Source organism: Dryobates pubescens, chromosome 7 (genome assembly GCF_014839835.1).
Source record: "Dryobates pubescens isolate bDryPub1 chromosome 7, bDryPub1.pri, whole genome shotgun sequence".
In the NCBI taxonomy this organism is placed as follows: Eukaryota; Metazoa; Chordata; class Aves; order Piciformes; family Picidae; genus Dryobates; species Dryobates pubescens.
Genome location: NC_071618.1, coordinates 10,009,200 through 10,033,287, shown reverse-complemented (window position 1 = coordinate 10,033,287; position 24,088 = coordinate 10,009,200). Strand labels below are relative to the sequence as shown.

General features: G+C 37.4%; 1 protein-coding gene across 1 annotated transcript in view; it reads left to right on the top strand.

Annotated features, from left to right (window-relative positions):
• The window catches only part of MYO16 (myosin XVI), a 331,490-nt gene that overhangs the window by 59,468 nt on the left and 247,934 nt on the right, over nucleotides 1-24,088 (top strand). The window contains exons 3-4 of the mRNA XM_054162913.1: nucleotides 1,552-1,622; nucleotides 4,799-4,942. Coding sequence (XP_054018888.1) covers nucleotides 1,552-1,622; nucleotides 4,799-4,942 — 215 coding nt within the window. The remainder of the gene's footprint in view (nucleotides 1-1,551; nucleotides 1,623-4,798; nucleotides 4,943-24,088) is intronic.

Genomic DNA, 24,088 nt, shown 5'->3' with positions numbered 1-24,088 from the left:
GACGCGATGATCTTGAAGGTCTCTTCCAACCTGGTTTATTCTATGTATGTATTCTATGTATGTATGTATGAATGGAATTAATTTGGGAACCTTAAGAAAAGTTCTGTAATATTGAATTAATATTTTATTACATGCTAAAGAAATGGCATAACATAGGAGCATGGAAAATGCTAAATCTTGAGGAGGATGTGGTTGCATACCTGTTTAAGGAGGGAAGATTTACAAGATCTTTACTGACTAAAACATGAGGTAGAGGAAGCATCGCCATATGTGGTCAGTGATTTAGGTATTACAAGAAGGAAGGAACGTAGTTCTGAACCTTTGTTTTTAATGGTCTCTGTCTTCGTTAGGGCAATTTTATACTTCAGTATTGAATTTGTGAATCTGAGAGCAGAAAAAAATACTGTAGTTTTTATTGTTCAGCCATTTTCCCCAGGGTTATGAAAAATGTATAACTATTTTTCCACCCTCTCACTCTGCTTCGGTGACAAGAGTCTCTTGACAGATTCACAGAAGTTAGAGGAGCCTTGAGAGAAAGGTTATTGTCTTTCTATGGGATGAGCACTGATGAAACAGTTTTGCGGGGCACTCAGAACTCAAAACCTTGCACACCTTTGTACTACTCTGTCCAGGAATGTTAACTAGGAGTTAAACCCAGGATTTCCAGATGATGGAAGCAGAACCAGCTGTGTTCTTAAATGGGAAACATTATTGGCAGTTATTCTTCCAGATGGAGACACTTTAAAAGGGTTCATCACACCAGTTTAGTGAAGAGTGTTGCGATGCCAGTGTGGATTCTCTTGATAATGGCTGGCATTCTTACTGTGCAGTTCTGCTCCTGCAGTGAATATCAGTAGCATGAATTAGTCAGTGCTTTGATTCTGAGTGAAAAGGTTATGAAAGCAATAAAGACCATGGGGAAGAAGTGCTGAATTTTCATACTTGAGTGAACACCAATATGAGGAGTTGTGGTTTTGCTTGTGTTTATAAACCTGCTTTCATTTCAAAGGATTTTGATAAATGCAACTGGAAGTGGAGTTTGAGTCCAAATATCACTTTCAGGATTATGCTGTGTCAGTGATCTGACAATAAACTGGAAAGGTTAAATTGAGGGCAGATTGTTTAGCTGTGGTATAATGATGAATTTCAAGTTATGAACATGACTTTCAATTATTTACAGAAAAAAGCCAACAAATCTCATGAGAACTCTACAAAGTAAAATAAAACCTGTGATAAAATAAAATCCAGTGATTGCGACCTTGAGAGTTCTCTCCTCTCATATCTGCAGCACTGACATGCTCATCTGTCAGCTTGAGAAGTCCTTGATACTGTTCATATTTAACATCATTATCATAGGTCCTTTGCTTCCAGGCTTAGCCATTAAAATAGATGAGATGGGAAATGCTGACATGATAGCTTTGAAAATGTTATCTGAGAGGTTTGCATATATTATTAAATCTCTTAATGAAGATGATGAAGAATCAGCCTATTAACAGTTCAGAATTAGGTATATTGCTGCATTAATTCTTCCTCTTTTCTTTCATATTTCAGTGCTACGGCTATTGAAGGATGGTGCTGACCCTCATACGCTTGTTTCCTCAGGAGGCTCCTTGCTCCATCTGGTAAGAGTTACTGAAGATTAGTGTTAGTGACTGTGGATAAACATTCTGGGCTACTGAGTAGCAGATTGAGCATATTAACACAAAAAAAGAAAAGCTGAACAATAATTTTTTTATCTGTGCTGTCCTCCATGGTGATTATGATTGCATCCAGCTATGAATGTGAAATAAGTGGTTGGTTTAAAAATGTTTATGAAGGGTGAATCATGTTGTAGGAATGGTAACTAACAAAGTAGAATGAAGTATTTTATTTATAAATTGTCTGTGTCATAAGAAACAACAAAAGAAACATTTCTAGATTCCATAGATAAAATTATATGGTTCAGAGATGCACAGATCCTATGTGGAAAATCTTAGTGTGTAACTTTTTTCCTTTTGTGCATATTTTCTTGCACCAATCTCCTATATGTTGGTATTTAACACATTATCTGCATTTAGTTTATCATTATTTGCATGGCAACTTAGATTAAGTAGCTGGAAGGTAAAAGGAAAACTATTTGTATACAATGACTTACAGAGAAGCAAGATGTAAGAGCATGTGGAGGAAAGACTTGACAGGCAGACAAGAAGGGGTAAAATGTTCGCTTTGCTGAAGCCAATGGAAAAGCTCATCATAAATTCCTAGGTTTTGTGGTCCTTTACTTTGACCTGTGATGCTTCAACTGCAGACATACTTTCTACTCAGTGTGAAACTATTTAAAGATAATTTGATCCAATTTCATTATACAGTGCTGCTAAAATAAATGTGACTTTCTAAATATAAGAGCATAACAGATCTCGTGAAAAGTCTGCTGGAGGGGTGTTTTATTTTAGAGCAGTTGGGTTAAGTTTCTTATAGTATGTATAAGAAGCAGGATGATTTCTTAAAAAAAACCCAAACCTGATATCAGTGAAACTTGGGTTTGACTCCAGTTTGGGAGTAGTACTGACAGGAGAGTGACGATATAGGGAAACACATGAGCCAGATTTATTTTCCTGCAAGAACTTAAAATAGTAATTTAGGGTACATATTTTTTATGTTTTTTAAAACCCACTCAGATCCATTCTAACTACTAGTTTTACCACTCGAATTCTGTGTAAAATGATTTCTCCATAGGAGACCCCGATCAGTGTTTATCCTTTCCACTTGTAAGATACATGGTTTTATCCCAGAACAAATGGAAAATATATTTATTTTCCCATTTTGATTAAAATGTCATTAATGATACAGTTCCATTTTCTATTTCCATTTCTGTTAGCTTCCAAAATGTGATATATTTCTAAAAATAAAAATAATCAAATATTGCACTTCATAAGGATTCTGTTGCTACCTCTGTAGACAGTATTCCAGTATGCCTGAATCTCCTGGGAGCTTAAAAGTGTCCATTGAACTCTCATTAGACTCAGCAGAGCAGAAGTACTGAAAAAAAGAGTTATTTGCCTGACTTGCCCGTTCAGTGGGCAGCACATAGTGTCATATCAATTCATGTGACCACCCAAACCACTCTAGTAACAAAGTATATGAGTGCTAGTTTTCTCTTTGAACTTTGAGACCATCCAATTACTTCACAAAATCCATTGAGCAAGAACCAAGAAGCAGCAGCAATTAATTTGCTGATACAAATCTAGGCTGTTTTCCAACTGGAAACTAATCTCTAACTCTATATCTATTATTAATACACAAAATGGCTTAGTGATATCTGTCATTTATTTTGTATGGAGTTTTTAAAGAAATATCTTTGCTTAACAATGCCTTGAAATTGTGATTGGTATGAGATTACGTTGATTTATATTATAAAATGTCTCCTTTCTGATTTGTTAAAATTTGAACACTGAACATCTCAATATAAGTAAGGCTACTTATACAATGAATGATACCAATGCAACAAACCAAAACTCTTTCTAGAGCTCTCAGATAAGTTACAAGCTAAAGGAAATACATCAGAACTTAATTTCTGGTCTATGGTCAGTACATTTGGAAATTATTCCAATCAAGACTGCTTTTAGCCTCTGAGTTATCCATACTTATGATCATAGTAGTACATACAGCTCCTGCATTCAGTTGAATATCTCAGCTGTATCTTGACTTCACTGTGGAATCCAGTTAAGCACTTTTCCTGCTTCCTTTTATTCCTTCAGTGACCTGGCTTCCATGCCAAATTAATGCAGACCAATAAACTGGATGGCATGGTGTGGTTCCACATGTGATACGGGTGTAATAACATGATTATTTAACCCTCACTTGAAAATTATCTGCAGATGTAGTTGTATTTTTACTCTCAGTGTATGTGTGCTTAATGGGACAGCTTTAAATAGTGGAAGAGGCATAGATATTAAGGATTATATTCAAGACATCTAAGTATCTAATATAGGAAATTAGTCTCCCTCTAGCCTCTCTCCAGAGGGGAAAGACAGACATCATTCTCTAAAATTACTGAGATTGTAAGGATCTTAACTTACATGCTTTGATTGTCCTTTGAATATTATCTCTAAGCACATCCTTAAAAAGCCAGATGTGACTGAGAAGTTACCTCACAACAATGTCTAGGCCAGCTTCTTCTTTTCTATCAAAATTATTGGCCTCTGTCATCAAAACTAAAACTATACCAAGATATACATGTGTAAACCTTGCTTCCCATCCCCAACACACCCTAAACACGCAGACTATTTTTGTATCTGAGAGAAATTACTAGGAATCAGGGTAGTTAGTGGACTGGAAGTAAGAGTGAATATCAAGAGGCATGTATTGTTGCTATGAATGCTTGTTTCTCTGAATACTTTATGTTGCTCTGCATAAAAGACAGAAATTCATGTACATGTGGACATATGTACATGTGGATGTACATTTATTTAGATGCCACTACTCCTGATGCAATCATCATGCACTGATGCCTGTGCACTGTTTTGGAATTACAATGTTGAACTGAAAGAAAGCCTTATCTTCAGTGAAGATTTCAGCAGATTTCACACTGCTTTTTCACAGGCAGTAAGGGATTCTGTGAATCACACACAGGCAATTTGTACTCTTCACAAAACAATTTCTACAGATTCATCAGCTGGTGTTCCTTACAAACACAGTAGTTTAACTACAGTTCATCATCTGCTCAATTTAAATGTTAAACGGAGCAAAAATTGTGTGTAATGAATTCAGTTGTACACTGAGTAGAACACCATCCTTAATCTGCTTTTCTTTCTCCTAGTGTGCTCGCTATGATAATGCATTTGCTGCTGAAATTCTAATTGACAGAGGAGTAAATGTTAATCATCAAGATGAGGATTTTTGGACATCAATGCATGTAGCCTGTGCATGTGATAATCCTGATATTGTCCTGCTACTGCTACTAGTAAGTAAAGCAATACAATACATTCAGTGCTTGAAAATGAAACAGAATGTAACACCAAAAGGTATGAATGCAATAGATTACTAATAATTATATCAAGATTTTTAGAAGGCATGTAGTGAAGCATTTTAGTCCTAGATATTGAGAGTAATTATAAACATCAATGTCAAGGCTCTCCTATCTCTTCCTGATGGTCAGAAGCTTATATCTCTGAAAAACATTCAGTCCCAAATGGGATATTTGGATAATTTCCTGTCTGTTCTCCTTGTCACTTTCTGTTAAGGGTTGAGTTCACAGACAATCGTATCAAAACCTCCTTCTTAAAAGCAAATATTCACTCAATTACCCTTAGCATTCATAAACAAGTGTTTGTAGACATTGCCAAAATGAGGAAAATTTAATATTTATCTAAAAAACTTTGACTTTTTGAAGGAGAATTTACCCAGGACAGTAATAGATACGGCATTCAGTCTTTATAAGAACAGTTTTGTTCATGCTGTGCTTCCATTCCTAAGCTCACAGCCTCTAGTTTTACACTAGGATTTACTAGTATAAATCTGACTTACTTTTAATCTATTTGTATAATTTAAAAAATTCTGTGGTTTTAATAGCTTATTGCAAATAGATCAGCATTTGTAGCATACTTACTGAAGTGTTACAGGTTAAATGAAGTAAGAAATAGGCTAGCAATGCAGTCCAAGAAATCTGTGGCCCTCTTTGTGAGTCCTTTTCCCAGAAATAGTTTTCGTGGGCAGCTGTATAAATGGACAGAAGGAAATATTAAAGAAAAGAGTATAGCTTACATTTTGTCCTTCAAGATAGTCACTTTATAGGAAAATAACTGTCTCTGCTTGAAGGTAGTATCTGTGAACACTGCTCTGGATCTGTATGCCTACACTAGGTCAGTGATGGATAGGGGGGCTTTTAACCAGGGTGATAGTGACTAAAGCCCTCTTGGGATTTTGAGGATTTGAGTCCAAATGTCTCCTTTTCCAGAGGAAAGTCAGATCAATGTCTGTCTTTTCCCAGAGAAGTATTTCCCTGGACTGGTAGATAGATTTCATAATGTAGTTATTTTCTTAGGAATGCTTTGGTGCTTAAATGCTAATGCTAAAGCAGCAGGTGAAGTACCATCCACTGAAATTAATATGATATTTTATAGTTTAAAGCTATTTTTTCAGGCTTGGTTACACATGAGCTCTTTCTGGCATAAATGTATTGTGCTTTTGAATTGCTATGGAAACTTTAATGAAACAAAACCTTTTTCTTTTGGTTGTAGTTTTGTGGGTTTTTTTAAGAACCTAAGACTCGCTGCATTTAGAGTGTCGTAAGCCAGAGCTGTCATGTTGAGTAACGCTTCATGAATATATAGGTGTGCTGTATTCAACTAAGGTGGCACCACAAGCCAACATTTTTTGGTAGTAGAGGGGATAATCGTAGGATTTTCATGAGCATAGTGAGTTACAGTAGCCTGATTTTGAGTCAGTGACTATGCTGATAGTTATGTAATGCCATGTATCTGAAAGAAGTACTGTGGCTACTATCTGACCTTCTGTAAATGGCATGGGCTTCTTCAAAACCTTTGGAATCTGGAAACACTTTTACTCCATCCTGTGGTTGTTTCTTGCAATCTGTAACTTTGATTTTAACATTGATCTGTACCAAATCTTCTCTGGTAATCTCGTAAGATTCTGATGGCCATGGGAGCTACCCTTGCTTTACAGAACCAAAAAGAGGTGCCTATGGGCATTCCCAGGTGCTGTATTGCAGTTGTCTTTACTAGCAAACTGTTAGAACGTCCTCTTATGACTTAGGCATATCATCTAGATTCCTTCCAGACAAATCCCCAGCATGGTTTTGAAGCTGGAAAGTCCCAGGTATCAGTTGCCATGTTGTAAAGGATAAGAGTCCTTCTTGAACTAATCAAGGTTGCTTCCATACCACCTGGCTTCAATGCCTACAGTTTTTCCTAGTTTCATTCGATCTTATAGTAGAGATACAGCCTTTATCATGCTTGGAATGTCCATTTTCTCAGCATTTCTATTAGGAATCTAAATAGATAAGTCCAGTAAATGTTGTAATAAAATGTCTATTTTTATATATCTTATATTTAATATTTCCTGGCAGTAGTATCTTCAAACATCAATGTAGCTTATTTACAAAGTACATTTACAGTTTCTGGTATTCAGTTGTGAGTGATACATTTCACATATGAAGAGAACTAAAAGATTTAAGCACAGATCGAAGAATTTCCAATACAATGATTTGAATTGAAAATAAAGGTGCTGCAGTCTGCAGTTTCCCACAAATGGGATGTGGTGGTAGGTTAGCCAGGTACTCACGATGTGCTCATCTGTCCAGTATTTTCCCAGATGCTGTGACTATAATTTGAGTTGCCCTTGGCTCAGAGAGGGCTAGGGGCCTCTCTCTCTCAGGTGCTCTGTCACCAGTCTGAAGCTTTTCCATAGCTCTTCTGGGATTCATTTATCTTGGAGCTTTTCCCCTTTCTGCCTTGGTCCAGGTGCAAGACCTGGGTGTAGTTGTTGCTTCTTGGGACAAGCCCTTCAGCTGCTATTTTTGCAGCATTTGGCTCTTGTTGCTGTCTGGGTAAGAACAAAGCAAATTGCCTACCATCTCGTCTGGTTTAAATACTGTCCCATGACAATTAATGCCCTTTGGTAACACAGACCTGATAACTGAACCTATAGCATGGGGCATATCTAAACATGGCTGGGGGTGCACACAGTTCACAGCTGTGTTACAAAGTTAATTATACCTGATAGATGCTTATCTGGACCATCTGGACCCCAGGTTTGCACATTCACAGGTTCACACCCATTGTCTGGGTTAGGGCATGTTTTGGGGTTTGACCCTTCAGGACAAATGTACAATGCAATATTTATGAATCTGATTTTCTGTTCTAAGTGCTTGAGATAGTATTGCTTGCCTAACCACACTCATCAGATATGTTTGGTAGGAGTATCCCATTCTAAACATTGTCATTACTCTTCTCAACTAAGGGATAAAATTTCCAGGAGGTGGTATTTTATCTCTTGTATTCCTTTGGTCTGTTCAATGTATAGAATTTTGAAGCCTCTGTATCCCTTCAATTATAGTGTACTCCTAAACAGATAAACAAAACAGAGAAGCTCATCTATAAAAATTTTAGTATTGTGGGAAGCTTTTGTAATGTGAGATATTTTCAGAAAGGCTGAATGCTCTGATGTTGACATTACTAGGAACACAGTTACACAGGGTGCTTCTGAAGTTTTCCCTACTGTTTTTGTAGGAAGTCCAATCTAGGCAAAGTTCATTAAGCATTTCTACCCAAGGTTATGTCCAAAATTATTGCTCCTCTCCCATCATCTCAATGTTGTTTGATGTAGTCCCTATTTATTGCAAGCTGTCATTATTTGAAGGTTCTAAGTATCTTCTGATAACTTGAGATAAATAGGCTTCCAGTGTTTCAATAAGCAGGGACATATACATATGGATTTTATAGGTAGTGTTTGAGTTTTCCATATTATTTGCAATAACTTTTGATAAATTTCCCCACATTTTAGGTGGACAGCACTTTTAAAGGAAAAATTTCCTTTATGTTCTCCCTTCTAGACTGGGAACAATAAACAAGAGTATTGTGTCAGAGAAAGGGAAATATTCTTAGGTAAGCAATAGTTTTTGTACCATGACATTAATACTGTCTTTAATAACATTTGACAAAGTGAAGATGGAAATTGAGGTTGGAGGGAAGTATTTTTCCCAACTCTGAACTGTCTTTGTGTCAGCATTTGATATTGAGAATTTCCTTGCCTTGATGTTAGAGTGTTTCATGAGCCGTGTCTAACGTGTAGCACAAGCCTGGATAATACTAATATGAGCTACAGTTTTCAGTTGGAAGAGAAAATAACATTTCACGTACCCTCATGAATTACTTTAAGATAGATATTTCTTCTGGACTGACTTTACAACATAGACAATGCTATACCATCTGTTTTAAAAATGTGAGCTAAAAGGTAGCGGTTTAGTCCTTTAATTGAGACCTGTGCAAACTCTGATTCTTGAGAAACTGTTGCAGAGGTCAATGGAGGTTTTCTTATTGAGGACTTCAAAATGTTTCCTGAAGGGAACATAGGAAAAAAGCAGGGATACAGAGTATAAGTAGATCTTAGAAGGTTAGAATCATAGAATTGTTTCTGTTGTAAAAGATCTCTAAGATCATGTAGAGTCTAACTCTACCAAGTCTGGTGCTAAAACATGTCCCTTAGCACCACATCTATGTGTCTTTTAAACACTTTCAGGCTGCTTAGATGCACACAGGTCTATGGGGCCAGATGGGCTACACCCAAGGGTGCTGAGGGAATTGGCAGATGTGCTCACCAAGCCACTTTCCATTATTTACCTGAAGTCCTGACTAACTGGGGAGGTGCCAATGGACTGGAATGAATGTAACGCCCATCTACAAGAAAGGAAGAAAGGAGAATCCAGGAACCTATAGACCTGACAGTCTGACCTGAGTACCAGGGAAGGCCATGGAGCAGATCATCCCAAGTGCCATGACATGACAAATAGAGAACAACCAGAGGATCAGTCCCAGTCAGTATGGATTTATGAAGGGCAGGTCCTGCCTGGCCAACCTGATCTCCTTCTACGGCAGGATGACCCAACTGTTGGATAAGGGAAATCTCCTGCGTATTCTCTACCTAGACTTTTGAAAAGCCTTTGACACTGTTTCCCACAGAACTCTCATGGACAGATGGGCTACTCGTGGGTTGGATGAGCACGCACTCTGCTTGACAAATGGGCCCAAAGAGTGGTGGTCAATGAGTTAAATCCAGCTGGTGGCCAGTCACAAGTGTTGTACCTCAAGATTCAATGTTGGGACCACTTCTGTTTAACATCTTTATTGATGACCTTGATGAAGACATAGAGTGTGTCATCAGTAAGTTTGCAGATGACACCAAGTTAGATGAGAGTGTTCATCTGCATGAGGGTAAGGAGACTCTACAGAGGGACTTGGATAGACTGGGTTGATGGGTCAACATTGGGATGAGCTTCAGGGAGGCCAAATGCCAGGTCTTACACTTGGGTCACAACAACCCCAAGCAACACTATAGGCTTGGGGAAGTGCAGCTGGAAAGCTGTCTGGCAGAAAGGGACCTGGGGGTGCTAATCAACAAGCAGCTGAATATGAGCAAGCAGTGTGCCCAGGTGACCAAGAAAGCTAATGGCATCCTAGCTTGTATCAGAAATGCTGTGTCCAGCAGGAGTAGGGAGATGATTGTCCTCTTGCACTCAGCTCTGGTGAGACCACACCTTGAGTATTGTGCCCAGTTTTGAGCACCTCAGTGCAAGAGAGATGTGGAGGTGCTGGAGTGAGCGCAGAGGAGGGCAGCGAAGCTGGTGAAGGGCCTGGAGAATAAATTTTATGAAGAGTGACTGAAGGAGCTGGGGCTGTTCAGTTTAGAAAAGAAGAGGCTGAGAGGAAACCTCATTGTTCTCTACAGCTGCCTGAAAGGACATTGTGGAGAGACTGATGATGGTCTCTTCTCACAGTAATTAGTGATAGAACAAGAGGGAATGGCCCCAATCTACAACTGGGTAAGTTTAAACTCGATATTAGGAAAAAAAAAAATCCCATAAAGAATGGTCAGGGATTGGAATGTGCTGCCCAGGGAGGTGGTTGAATCACCAATCCTGGATGTGTTTAAAAGTCGTTTGGATCTTGTGCTTGGGGATATGGTTTAGGGGTGAACTTTGTAGAGTATTGTAATTGGTTGGACTTGGTGATCCTGAGGGTCTTTTCCAACCTGAACGTCTCTGTGTTTTGGAGATTCAACCACTGTCCTGGGCAGCCTATTGCATCATTTGATAACCCTTTCAGTGAAAAAGTTTTTTCTAATATCCAACCTAAATCTCCCCTGGTGCAACGTGAGGCCATTTCCTCTCATCCTATTACTTGTTACTAGGCAGAAGAGTCCAACACCAGTCTCACTACAACCTCCTTTCAGGTAGTTGTAGGGAGCAATAAGGTCTTCCCTCAGCCACTTGTTCTCCAGACTGAAGCACCCCAGTTTCTCTCAGCCACTACTCATAAGACTTGTTCCCCAGTTTTGTTGCCATTCTCTGGACATGCTCCAGCAATTCAATGTCCTTCATGCAGTGAGGCGCCCAAAACTGAAGATGGTATTTGAGGTGCAGCCTCACCAGTACCAAGCACAGGCGCATGATCACTTCCCCACTCCTGCTGGCCATGCTGCTTTTGATAAAGGCCAGGATGCTATTGACCTTCTTAGCCAGTGAAGCCCCCTTCTAGAGGCATATTTATGTCTTCATTTTGTGACCATTGGGAGTACCAGGGTAAGGACACATTGGATAGTACATAGAGGAAATACATCCCATGCCTGCTAAATAGTCAGCCAATGAAGAACTTGCCCCCGAGGCAGCTGCTAGCACATAAGAAAATGTGGAGATCAAAGGTAATCCATAGAGGTCTGGTTGCATTACATGCAAATGAAGTGGTAAAGGTCAGATTCATCAGTCATTTCCTGACCTGCATTGCTCCTGGGCGTTTTCCCTGTGGGATGTGTGGCAGTTTCTGTGGATGTTGTATGGAGGCTCCTGTAGCAGGTTGAAGAGAATCTGGAAGTGCCTTTCACTTAAGAACAAAGATGCATAGGCTTGTATTCATTTGTTCCTGCATTAAATCTCCAAGAGAGTATGAAAAGCAATTAAATTTCTTATAAGTATCTAATCTGTCTTGCCTCATGCCTTTTAAAGTCTCAGAACTGGACACACTGACAGTAGTTCTCTCTGGTCACGGTATGTTCCTTTACCATCATCTCTGGACACATTGAAGCATTGCATTACACATGAATTTCCACTTCTTGTTTTTATATTGAATTGAAAAACAAGCAAAGATTTGTAACTTAATATTCAAAGTGCTTTGCCCTGTTGAAAATGCTACCCGAGTTACAGAATGTCCAAGCGCCAGTGCTTGGATATTGTTCATGCCTTGTTAGCTGGAGGAAAGAGTTTAGTCCACTCTGTATCACTTTAAATGGCTATAGCTTTAAACTGGTACCCATCACTTGCAGTCTGGTTGCTCCTTCACAATATACATTTTCTAGATTCAAATACTTTTAAGTGATACCTGAGAGTCATTAGCCTTCCCTTGCATACTATTCAAACTACCATCTCAAGTAGCAATATTAATACTGCTCCAGTTTAGTAAATTAGCTTTAGCTACTCAGCAGTATGTTATATTATAGGTAAAAATATCTCTTTGTAGAACCTTGCATTTGATTTTCCCCTTATTTTTTCAGTTTTTCTTGAGTCTGACAGTATTCTTTATTACAGATTTCTTACTCTAAGAATCAACCCTGGATCATAAAAAAGGCAAAGGAGGTCAAGTTTTTCAGCTGCCTCATCTCCTCCCTTCTGTTCTTCCACACAAAAGCATTTGAAAAGTAAATAAAAATAATATAACTGGTCAAATTCTGATTAATGTCTCTGCAATTCCATGAAATACTAGGCTGGACCTTGACTGACTGCTTTCTCTATTTTTGAAACATGATGTCGAGGTACTTACTAAAAGGTTTGCAATCATAATGAACTCCAGTGTTTAGTTCCTTTTCTCAAGGTAGCTATGATTGCATTACAAACTACAGCTTTCTTGATGACTTCCTGTTACCCTTTAATTTCAGAGCATGTCAGTGGTCATTCATTATTGAACTATATTGTGTGGCTGATACATAATAAGCTGATAGCTGTGAGTTTTCTTTTTTAATGTATCTTTGGGTTTGGGGGTCATTCTTTTCCCTCCTCCCCACTCCCAAACAGTCATGTATGTAATCTTTTGATGTTGAATAACTTCAGGTTGAGAGCAGCAAAACAAGAAGAAAGCTGATGAGAATACATTTTAATAGTTTAATTGACTTTATTTTGCTGTCACCAGGAAGCACCTTTCAGCAGGCAACATGAATGTAGTTTCCACAATTTGTGATGCAGATCTTTTCTAATGGATATGAAGGTGGAGACACTTTTCTAGTGTTTGTATAGTACTTCACACAGTGGAGATTTAGTCTTTCATGGACCTGAAGACGTTACTGTAATAAACATAGCAGTTAATTAAGTACAGTGGCAGAGAGCAGTACTACAGGAATTTTTATATGTAGATATTGAGGAGTAGAAAGAGATTCTTAATATATTAATTTTACTGACCTTACTACGAAAAGTAAATGTATCTACTGTCTGCCACCCATTAAATGTGTTTCTTCATGTGCTTTCTGGAACCTAGAACTGAAGCACAAAATGAAATTCTGAAATTAGAATTGTTTTTTAAAAAATGAGGCTGAATACATTTTTCTGTCTCTGCTCTTTTTAAGAACTTAGGAAAATCTATGCTCAGGAATGTCCAAAAGGCAGTTATGCTCTAAAAATTTGTTAGATTTCTAGTGTATGTGTGATGGAGATTTGTAGATCCACCTCTGCAACATTATTTATTCCTTGAGAATAATCCTTATGGCATGACACTAATGGAATATTAAAAATTAAATAGGAGGAATACAGGGAATATCAGATACTTTCGGTAAGATGGAAATGTGATGTTTCCTTCAAAGGGAAGACCAGAATATATTATTTCCTAGTATTTCCTCAGTTCAGGGGATAATTTTTGCAGAAATAGTGTGACAGTATAGACCTCTCAATGTAGAGAGGTTAGAAAAAAAATAAATTAGTTGAGGATTTGTTTATGCATAAAATTCAGAATCCATCTCTAAATGTTTCTGTGAGGTTGGAGTTAGTTTTAGAAATGTTGAACCCAATTAATTTATTTGAATTCATGAGTGTCAACTTTGGTGGACTGAAATTGAAAACAGGATTTTGTTCCTGCTGTATTTTTCATCTTGATTGATTGGATGTAATTTTGGAGCCTATCAAGTGACTTCAGGCCTAGCTTGTCACTGAGAGCTGGACTACAGTTACAAGAATTTTTGTTAGAAGATAGTGAAAAAATACTGTGTAAACATTGTAGTCAAAATGTGCATGCTAAAACAATCCCTGCTATGGGTTCTAGTTTGGAACTTGAATTCTATTATTTTCTTATAAGTCACATAGCTTTCTGTTGTCTTTATCAACTGTGTCTATGCCCATTTCATGTTTTTGTAGCCTGGGCTGTTGCTCAAAGTGTAGGTCTGCAACATACCCCTTCAAGTCATTGTGACCATGTCCTGCATTCAGCTAAGGTAGGGCTAAGTTTTGGGTTGAGTTTTTTTCTTTCACAGAATGATGGGCGGGGGGGGGCATAGCCAAGACAGGTAGCTGAATCAGCCGAGGAATATTTGCTACCATACTGCCTCATGCCTGCTACATAACAGAAAGGCTGTCTGTGACAAGTGAGTGCTTTGAGCAGGTGACTGTGGAGGCATAGAGGTGGATGGGCCAGATCATTGTGGACAGCAGTGTGTTTTGTGCCACTCACTGTACATCCTATTTCATTAGTGTTATTGTTTTCCCTGATTGCTGTTACTTCTTTGTGCTGCTCTGTTAAACTCTCCTTATTTTGACTCGCAGGGCTTTTTTTTTTTTTCCTCCTGATTTTTCCTTCCCATCCCACCAGAAGTGCTGGAGGGCATTTGTGTGGGTGGCAGTGGGGGGCTTTGGCTGTTGTGGAGGAGAGGGACTGAACCACAACAAATTGTTAAGATTTTTCTTTTATCTAGAAACTTTTTTCTTTATTTTTGTTTTATTGGGCTCTCAATTTGTTGCCAGAATTATTTAGAAAGATATTGGTGTAAAGATGGTGCTCCCAGGTGATTCTGGGTCTTCTAGGCCACTAAAACAAAAAAGTAACAGACTATGTGGGGTGTGGAGCTTTCTAGGGAGAAGTTGGGATGAAAGGTGGATTTCACAATCTCCATCTGGAGACTAAGATACTCAAAAAGTACTATTTAAAGCCCTGCAAGGGTAAGTAATGGTTTCTGCTTCCTCAGATTGTGCTTGAGGTATCCTATGCCTTACAGGCCATGCATTGGAAGACCTGATGAAGTTGTGTACTAGACATGTGAATGGAAGCAGTTTTTATCACACTACCAAATAAATCAATTTCTGTGAGAGCAGTACAGTTGAATCTGTATTCTTGTGACTTCCAAAGGGGTATGTGATTTTCTTGAAAGGGTATTCTATATACTTGCCTGTGTTTGTCCTCGTCTTAGTGTGATAAAGAATAATTTAAACTTCTAAAATGTAAATTGTCAGCTTTATTTTTAAATCTTTTCACTCATCAGAGTACTGAAGTGCTATTTGTTTTTTTCAGTGCAAATGAAGCAATTAGTGAAATTAAGTTGTTACAAAGATTTAGCTTTGTATGTATTGAAACTTAATGGTTCTACAAAAAGGTCATTACATGCTTTATTAAGGAAAGAATAAAAGAAGAACACTGCAGAGCATATGCCATTAAACAGAACATGATTATGCAGGTTCAAGCTTGACCACCTGAACTATTCCACTCTTTCACAAAACACAGGATAAATAAGTGGTATGTGACATTTGGTAACTTTTATTCAAAAGCTCAGAACCTTAAGTGTGTAGTGCTGGGTTATTTGTGATGACAGGACATCATGCTCAGGCGTCTTTTTTCTGGGTATCTGTGGATGTCATCTATCAAGTGCCATCAGCTGCCCTGATGCCATTCGGCTCATGAAGCCTACCCAGATAAAATTCTATTTTTGTGTGTGTTTTTTGGGAATGTTTATTTAAAAGTCTTACACCAGCACTGCTGTGGTTTGGCAGACAACGTAAAACCTGAGTGAATTCAGTTAGCTAAAGGTGATTCCAGTACTAGTATTAGTTGGATGTTTTAAATTTGATTACCTCTTTACTTGCAGAATTTATTAGTTCTTTCATCCTTTCCTGGTTTAGTCTCCTCTTTCTTTTTTTTTTTTTTTTACAGATTTTTTTACGTTTTCTGTGGTATGCCTACTTTTGATTTTAGTGTAAAACTTTGTTTCCAAAATCAGATATGTTTTTACTGGAAAAAAGTACAAGAATGGATTTACTGGTGGGAGCAAAAGGGAAGTCTTTCTGGGCTGTAGCTCTCTTTTCCTTTTCCCCATACACTTGGCACATGTCTGAAGTCATTTAGCCAGAGAGCAGTTGCACAGTTCTTTTGCCCTTGTTTTTTGCAACTGCATCAGACTATTTTAGCAAGCAGAGATGAATATCAATGGCTGATCTTTAGAATTTCATGAAAGATCTTTATCTTTCATAGTTTCAGAAGCAATTAAAGCAGAATATGCAATTGCTTCCTCAAAGAAAGTAGTTCTGCCCTCCCACTCAGTCTTACTCAATATGACTTCCTCCTTTGAGTCAATATAATTGTAAAGGGGGTAAAATTAAGAGCAGCTAGAGGTCAAAAGGGGACAGTGGATAGCAGTTTAAAATATAAGGAACATATACCTAAAAAAATACATGATTCTTCTCTCTTTCTAGAGGCAGTTATCAGTAGTAGTTTTTAAGAAACTTTAAATGGAATATTTTTAAAGATGTGGATATCTGTTTGAATTTGCTCACAGGTTGCATAGACTGGTAGAGATGTGATAAGTGTAGGAGGAACTTTTCAGAAAGTATGTACTATTGGCTTACAGCTTTTCATCTTTGGTGACTAAGATAGAACTAAACTAGGAGAAGGCTATTAATGAATTAATCTTGGTGAAGGGTATTGATGAGCTGCTGAACACCAGACCGAGACACTCACACGCAACTGTAGAAAATATGAAGCTTTTTCCTTTAAGACTGGGAAAAAGTGATGCCATGTTAAAGGTAATCCAAGGAGAGAGAACAGGAGACTATACAGATACAGCAACTTTGGAAAGCTGGGGGGTGGCTGGCTGAACATGAGCCAGCAGTGTGCCAAGGTGACCAAGAAGACATCTTTGCATGTATCAAAAAGTGTCTGGCACGGGTAGGGAAGTGATCATGCCCCTGTACTCAGCCCTGTTGAGGCCACAGCTTGAATACTGTGTTCAATTTTGGGGGCTACAGTATAAGAAAGATGTTGAGGTCCTGAAGGGTGTCCAGAGAAGAGCAACAAGGCTGGGAGGAGTTTGGAAGGCATGTCATACAAGGAGCAGCTGAGGGAACTGGGGTTGTTCTATCTAGAGAATAGAATACGAGGAGGGGAGACCTCATTGCTCTCTACAATTACTTGAAAGGAGGTTGTAATGAGACTTGTGGTAGTCTCTTCTCCCAAGTAACTGGTGATAGGATGAGATGAAATGGGCTTAAGCTGTGCCAGAAGAAGTTTAAATTGGACATCAGAAAACAATTCTTTACTGAAAGAGTGGTCAGGTGTTGGAACAGGCTGCCCAGGGAAGTGGTGCAGTCACCATCGTTGGTGATCAAGAAGTGTGTAGATGTGGCATGTCAGGGTATAGTTTAGTGGTCATGGTAGTTGGGTTAGGATTCAATCTTAAAGGTCTTTTCCAACCTTAGTGGTTCTATGATTCTGTGAAGAATAAAGAACGTGAAAGATTTATCTTATTAAAGAGGGGGCATGAAAATATGAACAATAATCAAAAGATTTAGTTGACAGTTAAAATTAGTAAGTATTGTCATCCTGAGCTGAAATAGCAGCTTGCCTTTCACACATTTCACAGATGGGAAAAAGGAATCAGTCGAAGAAGAGATAGTACATTATTATGTATAGATACATAATATCAAAAAATACAGTGGCATCCTCACTGTATCCGTAGGTCAGATGATCCCATTTTAAAAATGGTAGGTGTGGTCCTGGGGGAAGAGTGGATGCTCCACTGTGCAGAGGTGGTGGCCATGGTGTTCTTGCATACTTATCCACTTGCAGTGTATTGCAGTTTTTGTATGGCTGGTTAGGTGGATTTATGGATTATATTATTGAATTATAACTAACTTAACACTCACAAAATGGGCAAGTAGCTTGAAAAATTTCCTGAGAAGCAGTTACTGACCGATATAATAAGGCTAATAATGTCAGCACGAATGAACAGGACATGGCAGAGCAAGCACTTCTCCTAGTCCTAATATGAGCTTTTCATTAGTATGAAGTGAAAACACTGCCAGTGTAATCAGTGATGTTTAATGTTGTACAAAACTAAATACAGTATTTTATAAAATTTCACTAAACTTGATAAATCTTGAGAAGCCTCTTTTGAGTCTTCTTAATAGCAAAAGCCAAAAAGACATGTTTTGCCCTTTTAGTTAGGCACTTAATAAAAGTTTGCCTTTTTATTTAGGCACTCTTAAAGATTATGAAATTTTCAAGACAGATGAAACTCCTTCAGTTCTTTCTTTCTTCTGCCTTCTTTCTATGATTAATCATGTTATTTACAACAACCATAAGAAGTCAGAAACATGTATCTTCTCTTTTGAGATCAGTAGCTGTCACCCTTTTCCTGAAGTTAAGAAAAAAGAGTATCTGACAGAAAATGACTGAATTTAGCAGCCTGTTTGAATTTCTAGTATAACAGAACTATGACAAAGACAGCAGATGTGTGTTCCCAGACTTTAGAGGAATCTTGTCAGCTGCTGTCTTTGGGGGAAAAAAAATAGAGAAAGGGATATTCTTTCAAGTAAATTGATACTGTATTATTTATTTGAATAGATCTGTCCTGCAGTGCCCCTCAAAAAAACCCCAAACCAGCACCTTCCTCCCTCGATCTTACAAGGCTTTTTGTGTGTTTTCATTTGAGAAATATTGGAATGAAATATCACTATGGAATATTTTGTAATGCATAATTTAGAAGGGCTTGGGAGCATGAACCTATCAAAAAGGAACTGTCAAATGAATCTTTGTGAATTCTTGAATTTCTGCACAAGCTAGTAGGGAAAAATGCAGCACTAATACAACTTATCAAAAATTCAAGGGCAACTTATCTGTAGAGATTGATGTGTAAAGTCATTGAAAAGAAAACTGCTGGAGGAAAAACTGGCTTACATATTCAAAGCAGATGGTTTAGGTAAATTATAACAGCGTGACATTAGTGGAAGTAATAAATGAGGTGACATGAAGGCCAGTGAAAGGCTCATGTTTGCAGCATGTTTTTGAAGACTTTTCAATTAGAATGGGAAAGGTACAGAAACACATTGACTTCCCAAATTTAGAATAACTGGTATAGACTGTGTGTGAAAAAGTAGGCAATACAATTCAGTTCAGAGCAATGTAAGGTGATGAAACTGGGATGCATAATGAAGTCTAGGAGTTAAAGACATAAATTGAAAAATGGTGGAAAGTAGGATGCAGCTTATTTTTTGATTGGTTTTTTTTACAATCAGCTTGAGCAAGATGTGGTTGTTGTTTGCAAGGATGAAAGAAAATGTGTTTAAAAACTGGAATATGAAAGTACAAGATAAAAATGGCTCTTTATATGATTTCTGAATAACAGCTGCATCCTCAGCTATATAAAAATAAAAAATCATCAAATCATATTTGCCTTCATTTCAAATTACTCTCAATAGAAATTATGATATATTGCTAGCTTTAAAAATGCAACAAATAACATTTTTTCCAACATTTTAAATGTTGGGCAGTATTTGTCAAATTAAAATAAATACTGGAAGATTACTGAGATAGCATTTCTTGGAAGAAGGGATATTTGTTAAAATTATGAGAGTATTTGGAAGTTGGGAAAATTTGTTTTTTAGGATGAAGACTAGAAAATTACAAGTGAGTGACTATGTACAAATGTTGCTAGGCAAAGTGACAGGCAGATGATAGGTGCCTATCACCCAGTTATTTACTACTAATTTTACACGGTTTGAACATGAATAAAAAAATCTGTCTGATAAAACACTTAGATAAATTCTTGATGGGCTACATAGCATTGTATCTTTAAAATATTTATTTTATTTTTATGTAAAATTCTGACACTTTTCCAATACATTCATTAATTGACTTTATGAAAATAAGGCTGGAAACCTACATTTGGTTAATGTATGAATGTTGGCTGTGGTTACGCTTGTATTGGTATAAGTGTATACTTTCCTCTTCATATGATAAAATTTGGCATGTGGTGTTTCTTCCACAGCAAATTACTACTTTTTGTAGCTGCAAGTTTTTGACATAAGGACAAATGTCTATAGTGAAGAGACTATCAAGTACTGTAACAGGCTGCCCAGGAAAGTGGTTGCATCATCATCCCTAGACATTTTTAAATGACATGTAGACACGGTGCTTAGGGACATGGTTTAGCGGCACACTTGGTAGTGTTAGGTTAATGGTTGGACTCCTTTTCCAGCATCAACAGTTCTATGATTCTCTGACACCTGCTGCACTTCATCCATTACCCAAGCACGAGAAAATAATAGGATAATCTGCTTGTCTGGTGAGTTCTCTAATTAATTAGATGTTTATGCTTTAAGAAGCCAGTTATGTATTAAGACGAATGGCATGCTAAACTTCCTAAATGCACTTGGTACTGCAGACGATGGCTTGTTTCTAGAGTGTACAGATTTAATTACTAACCAGCAGGACAGTGTCACCCTGAATGCAGATTAAGCTGCTATACAGTCCTTTCCATACACACTTGAAATATGTTGATATTATCAATCAACAAAATGAATCTGTCTCATAAAAAAAAATCCAAATTAGCTGAGTTAAATTAACAGTTTTGTACTGTTAGTTCCTTACATGAAATGAATGCATTTCTCCTTGCAGAAACAAGATACTGTACACAGCTATCCCTTATTACCTACTGTTTATTCCTTTGCTTTTTATAGCAGAGATGTAGTACAGACTTTTCTTTAATTTTACTGTATATACACATTAATATAGACTTTTTCTTTGCCTTAGTACAATGGTAATATTTAATGTTATGCTTGGGGTAGTGTTACTAATTTCCACATGCCATTTAAAGCATATTTAATTTACATATTTACATTGTAGTGTGTGTGTGAAATCTCAAGATGGACTGGAGAAGGAACATCAGAACCTAGTAAAAAGTAATACTTGCCCTATTTTCCTGTTTGTGCCCTGTACTTAGCAGTGTTATGGTTGATAGAAGATGCTTCCTATCCCTGTTTTGCCTACAATAAAACTGTGCCTTATTAGCTCTCCGATGTTGTACACAGATGACAGTTATTGATAATGTCAGGGAGTGATCTTTTTATTTTCTAAAATATGAGACTTGCTTGACCGTCTGTAACTACAAGATTAGTTAATGGTTGTGAAGTAAATTTTAACTCTAACTGTAGTTTCTGTATTAAAGGCATTTTGATGGGCATTCCAAAGGCGCAGTCCTTACTGTGTGAAGGAAAATTTTTTCTAAAAATAAAAAGCAATCCTTTCATAAAGTGACCTTTTTTGCAGAATTATGAGACAGAGACAGGATCACTTTTCTGTATGACTGTCATAATTTCTAATGATTACAATTAAAATAAAAGAAACTGTGCTCATGTACTGTTATCAGAGATATTCAGTGCTTGAATAATTTCATTTTTTTCCCCATAAGCTCAGCTACTGATGGGGAGTGTGCAAGTCCCATGTGCACAAGCAGATGGGGAAATTCTAGTCTTTAGTCATCAATGCTCTTTGAAGGTTCCCTTCTAATTCCCTTTTCCTGCCAAATAATTTGAGAGCTGGCAATATCAAGTCAAATACCCATCCTCCTGTACTTCAACCACCCTTTTTGTTGACCTCATTTTGATCTTTCTCATTTTTGCAGCAGTATCTTAAAAATTGACCTGAATGTTGCTCTAGGCAAAGAGAACTTTTCTTTGTGCAAGTAGATTTTGCTATAATTCCTGCATAGTCACTTTTTTAGTCTACTTCAACTTCCAGTATAAATATTGTGTTATAGTGAGAAAAATATATTCTGAGATTAATTCTCAATTTTTCTTGCTTTTAAAGAAAATGTTTTGATTAAGAGAGTTAAAGGTAGCTTAACTTAATTTTGTGGCATTCAGACAGGTCCATCCAGTTCATGTAATTTTCCCAATTAAACTTCTGGAAAAATACAGAGCGAAGTATGGAAGTAAAGAAACAGAAATTAATAAAAACAATTCTATCTTTCCTATTTCTCATCAAGCTAGCTGAATGATTCTGCATGTTTTGAGTTACTTAGGTGTAAGACAAGGAGAAATAAAAATAATTTCTTGAGATAAAATGAAATGATGGAAATGATGGAAACTAGACTTTATTTGCCTTAGAAATGAACACCTTAAATTCCATGAAACCTTGGCATTGTATGCTAGGAGTCAGAATATGAAGAACCACAATGAAAGATGACTTAAAACTAATTAAGATCCAACTAAATATCTGCATGCATTTATAATTAATAGAATGTTCCCATATCCTCATGAATGTTGTCGTGTTAGGGCATGGAAACAGTGGAAACCTGAGAAATGTACATTGTTTTGAGTTGGGTTTTTTTAATTTGGCAGTTTCTAGGTTAGTAGATTTAATCTTTTCATCTCCTGTCTGTGTACTTAGCTGTATTTTACTTTGAAAGATGCTACTGAAAACATACTATACTTCTGCAGTGATATCAGAAGTGTTCAGTACTGAAACCGATTGGGATTTTATTTGCCTGTTACATACCTTCCAGCTGATGGGTGGAATTTAAGTCCCTATGGTGCACAAACAGATGGGAATATGTTCGTGTTTAGTTTGCAGTTATCAATGCTAATTCTTTTATCTTCTGAATGCATTAGTCAAACAGACTATGCCTGTCAAGCAATCTGTAATATATGCCTTGACAACCTTTTTTTTTTTCCCCCTTCTTTTTTAACTATTAAAAATCTTTTCTGTGCACTGACATTGCATGTGCTCTTTTAGTTTAAGGAAAAAAAAAAACCTTATTTGGGTAAGTAAATGATTGCCAAAATAGTTGTGGAACTTCGGTGATTTTAAAGTACCTCTTCCAATGCAATTGTGTATGTCTGTAGATATTGATGAGCTTGCATGTGCAGATCAGTATGATGTTTTTTATAAACAGACACTGTATTAAGATGCCTGGGATTTTTTGAGCATTATAATATTCTTTGTAGATAGCAGCATGTATTCGTAATTTATGGATACTAACCGAAGAGTTTTTTTGACCATAAGTTTAGTTGTATATTTAGATTTTGGTGCCTGTTTCAGCAACGTGGAACCCAGAAGTGCTGTGTATTTAAAAACTTGTATCTCCATGCAGCTGAAATACTTGTACAAGGATGAGTGAATTTTCAGTTGCATTTTCATGAAGATTCCTTGACTGGCCTGGCATGTAGCTGTGAAGGAAAAAAAGTAGTAATGGCATAGGATAAATTTATATTGATACAAACACATCTATTTTAACAAGTATGTAAGAGCATTGTCATAAAATTTTTGGCACTGAGTTATCTCTTGATTTCCTTTAAAGTGTCTTTTTGGAGATATGTGATCTCTCTTGTTCATTTTATTTTCTGTTCATGAAGGGCAGTTACAAGGCTTTGAATTCAGCTTTAATTCTGAAGGCTGTGTTGTCACAGCCATAAGGGATAGAGCTTTGTGTTTGTGTTTTTGTGGTGTGGGTTCAGGAACGCTAAAAATTAATTCCAACTTTACTTATATCACAAGTTAAGATTGTCCAGATGGCAGATGGTTCCTACTTCTTGAGAAAGAATAATTTTGGTAGTGTTGCAGACATGGGTTTGTAGACAGTAGCAACTTTCCTCTGTGAGAAGTAGGGACTCCTGCTTCAGATGAGCTCAAGGTTATGGAAGAAGTCATGTACCTAGTACACTAGGCCAGGAAGTCCATTCAAAAGAAATAAGAGGATTTTCCTTTTGTGTCAAAGGAGAATTTGTTTTCCTGAGTATGCCTTAAGATGATGCATATAAGCAGAATCATAGAATCAATAAAGTTGGAAAAGACCTTTGAGATCATCAAGTCCAACCTGTCACCCAAGACCTCATGACTAACTAAACCGTGGTTTGAAGTGCCACGTCCAGTCCCCTCTTAAACACCTCCAGGCACGGTGTCTCCACCACCTCCCTGGGCAGCACATTCCAATGGCCAACAACTCTTTCTGTGAAGAACTTTCTCCTCACCTCAAGCCTAAAGTTCCCCTGGTGCAGCTTGAGACTCTGTCCTCTTGTTCTAGTGCTGGTTGCCTGAGAGAAGAGACCAACCCCCACCTGGCTACAGCCTCCTTTCAG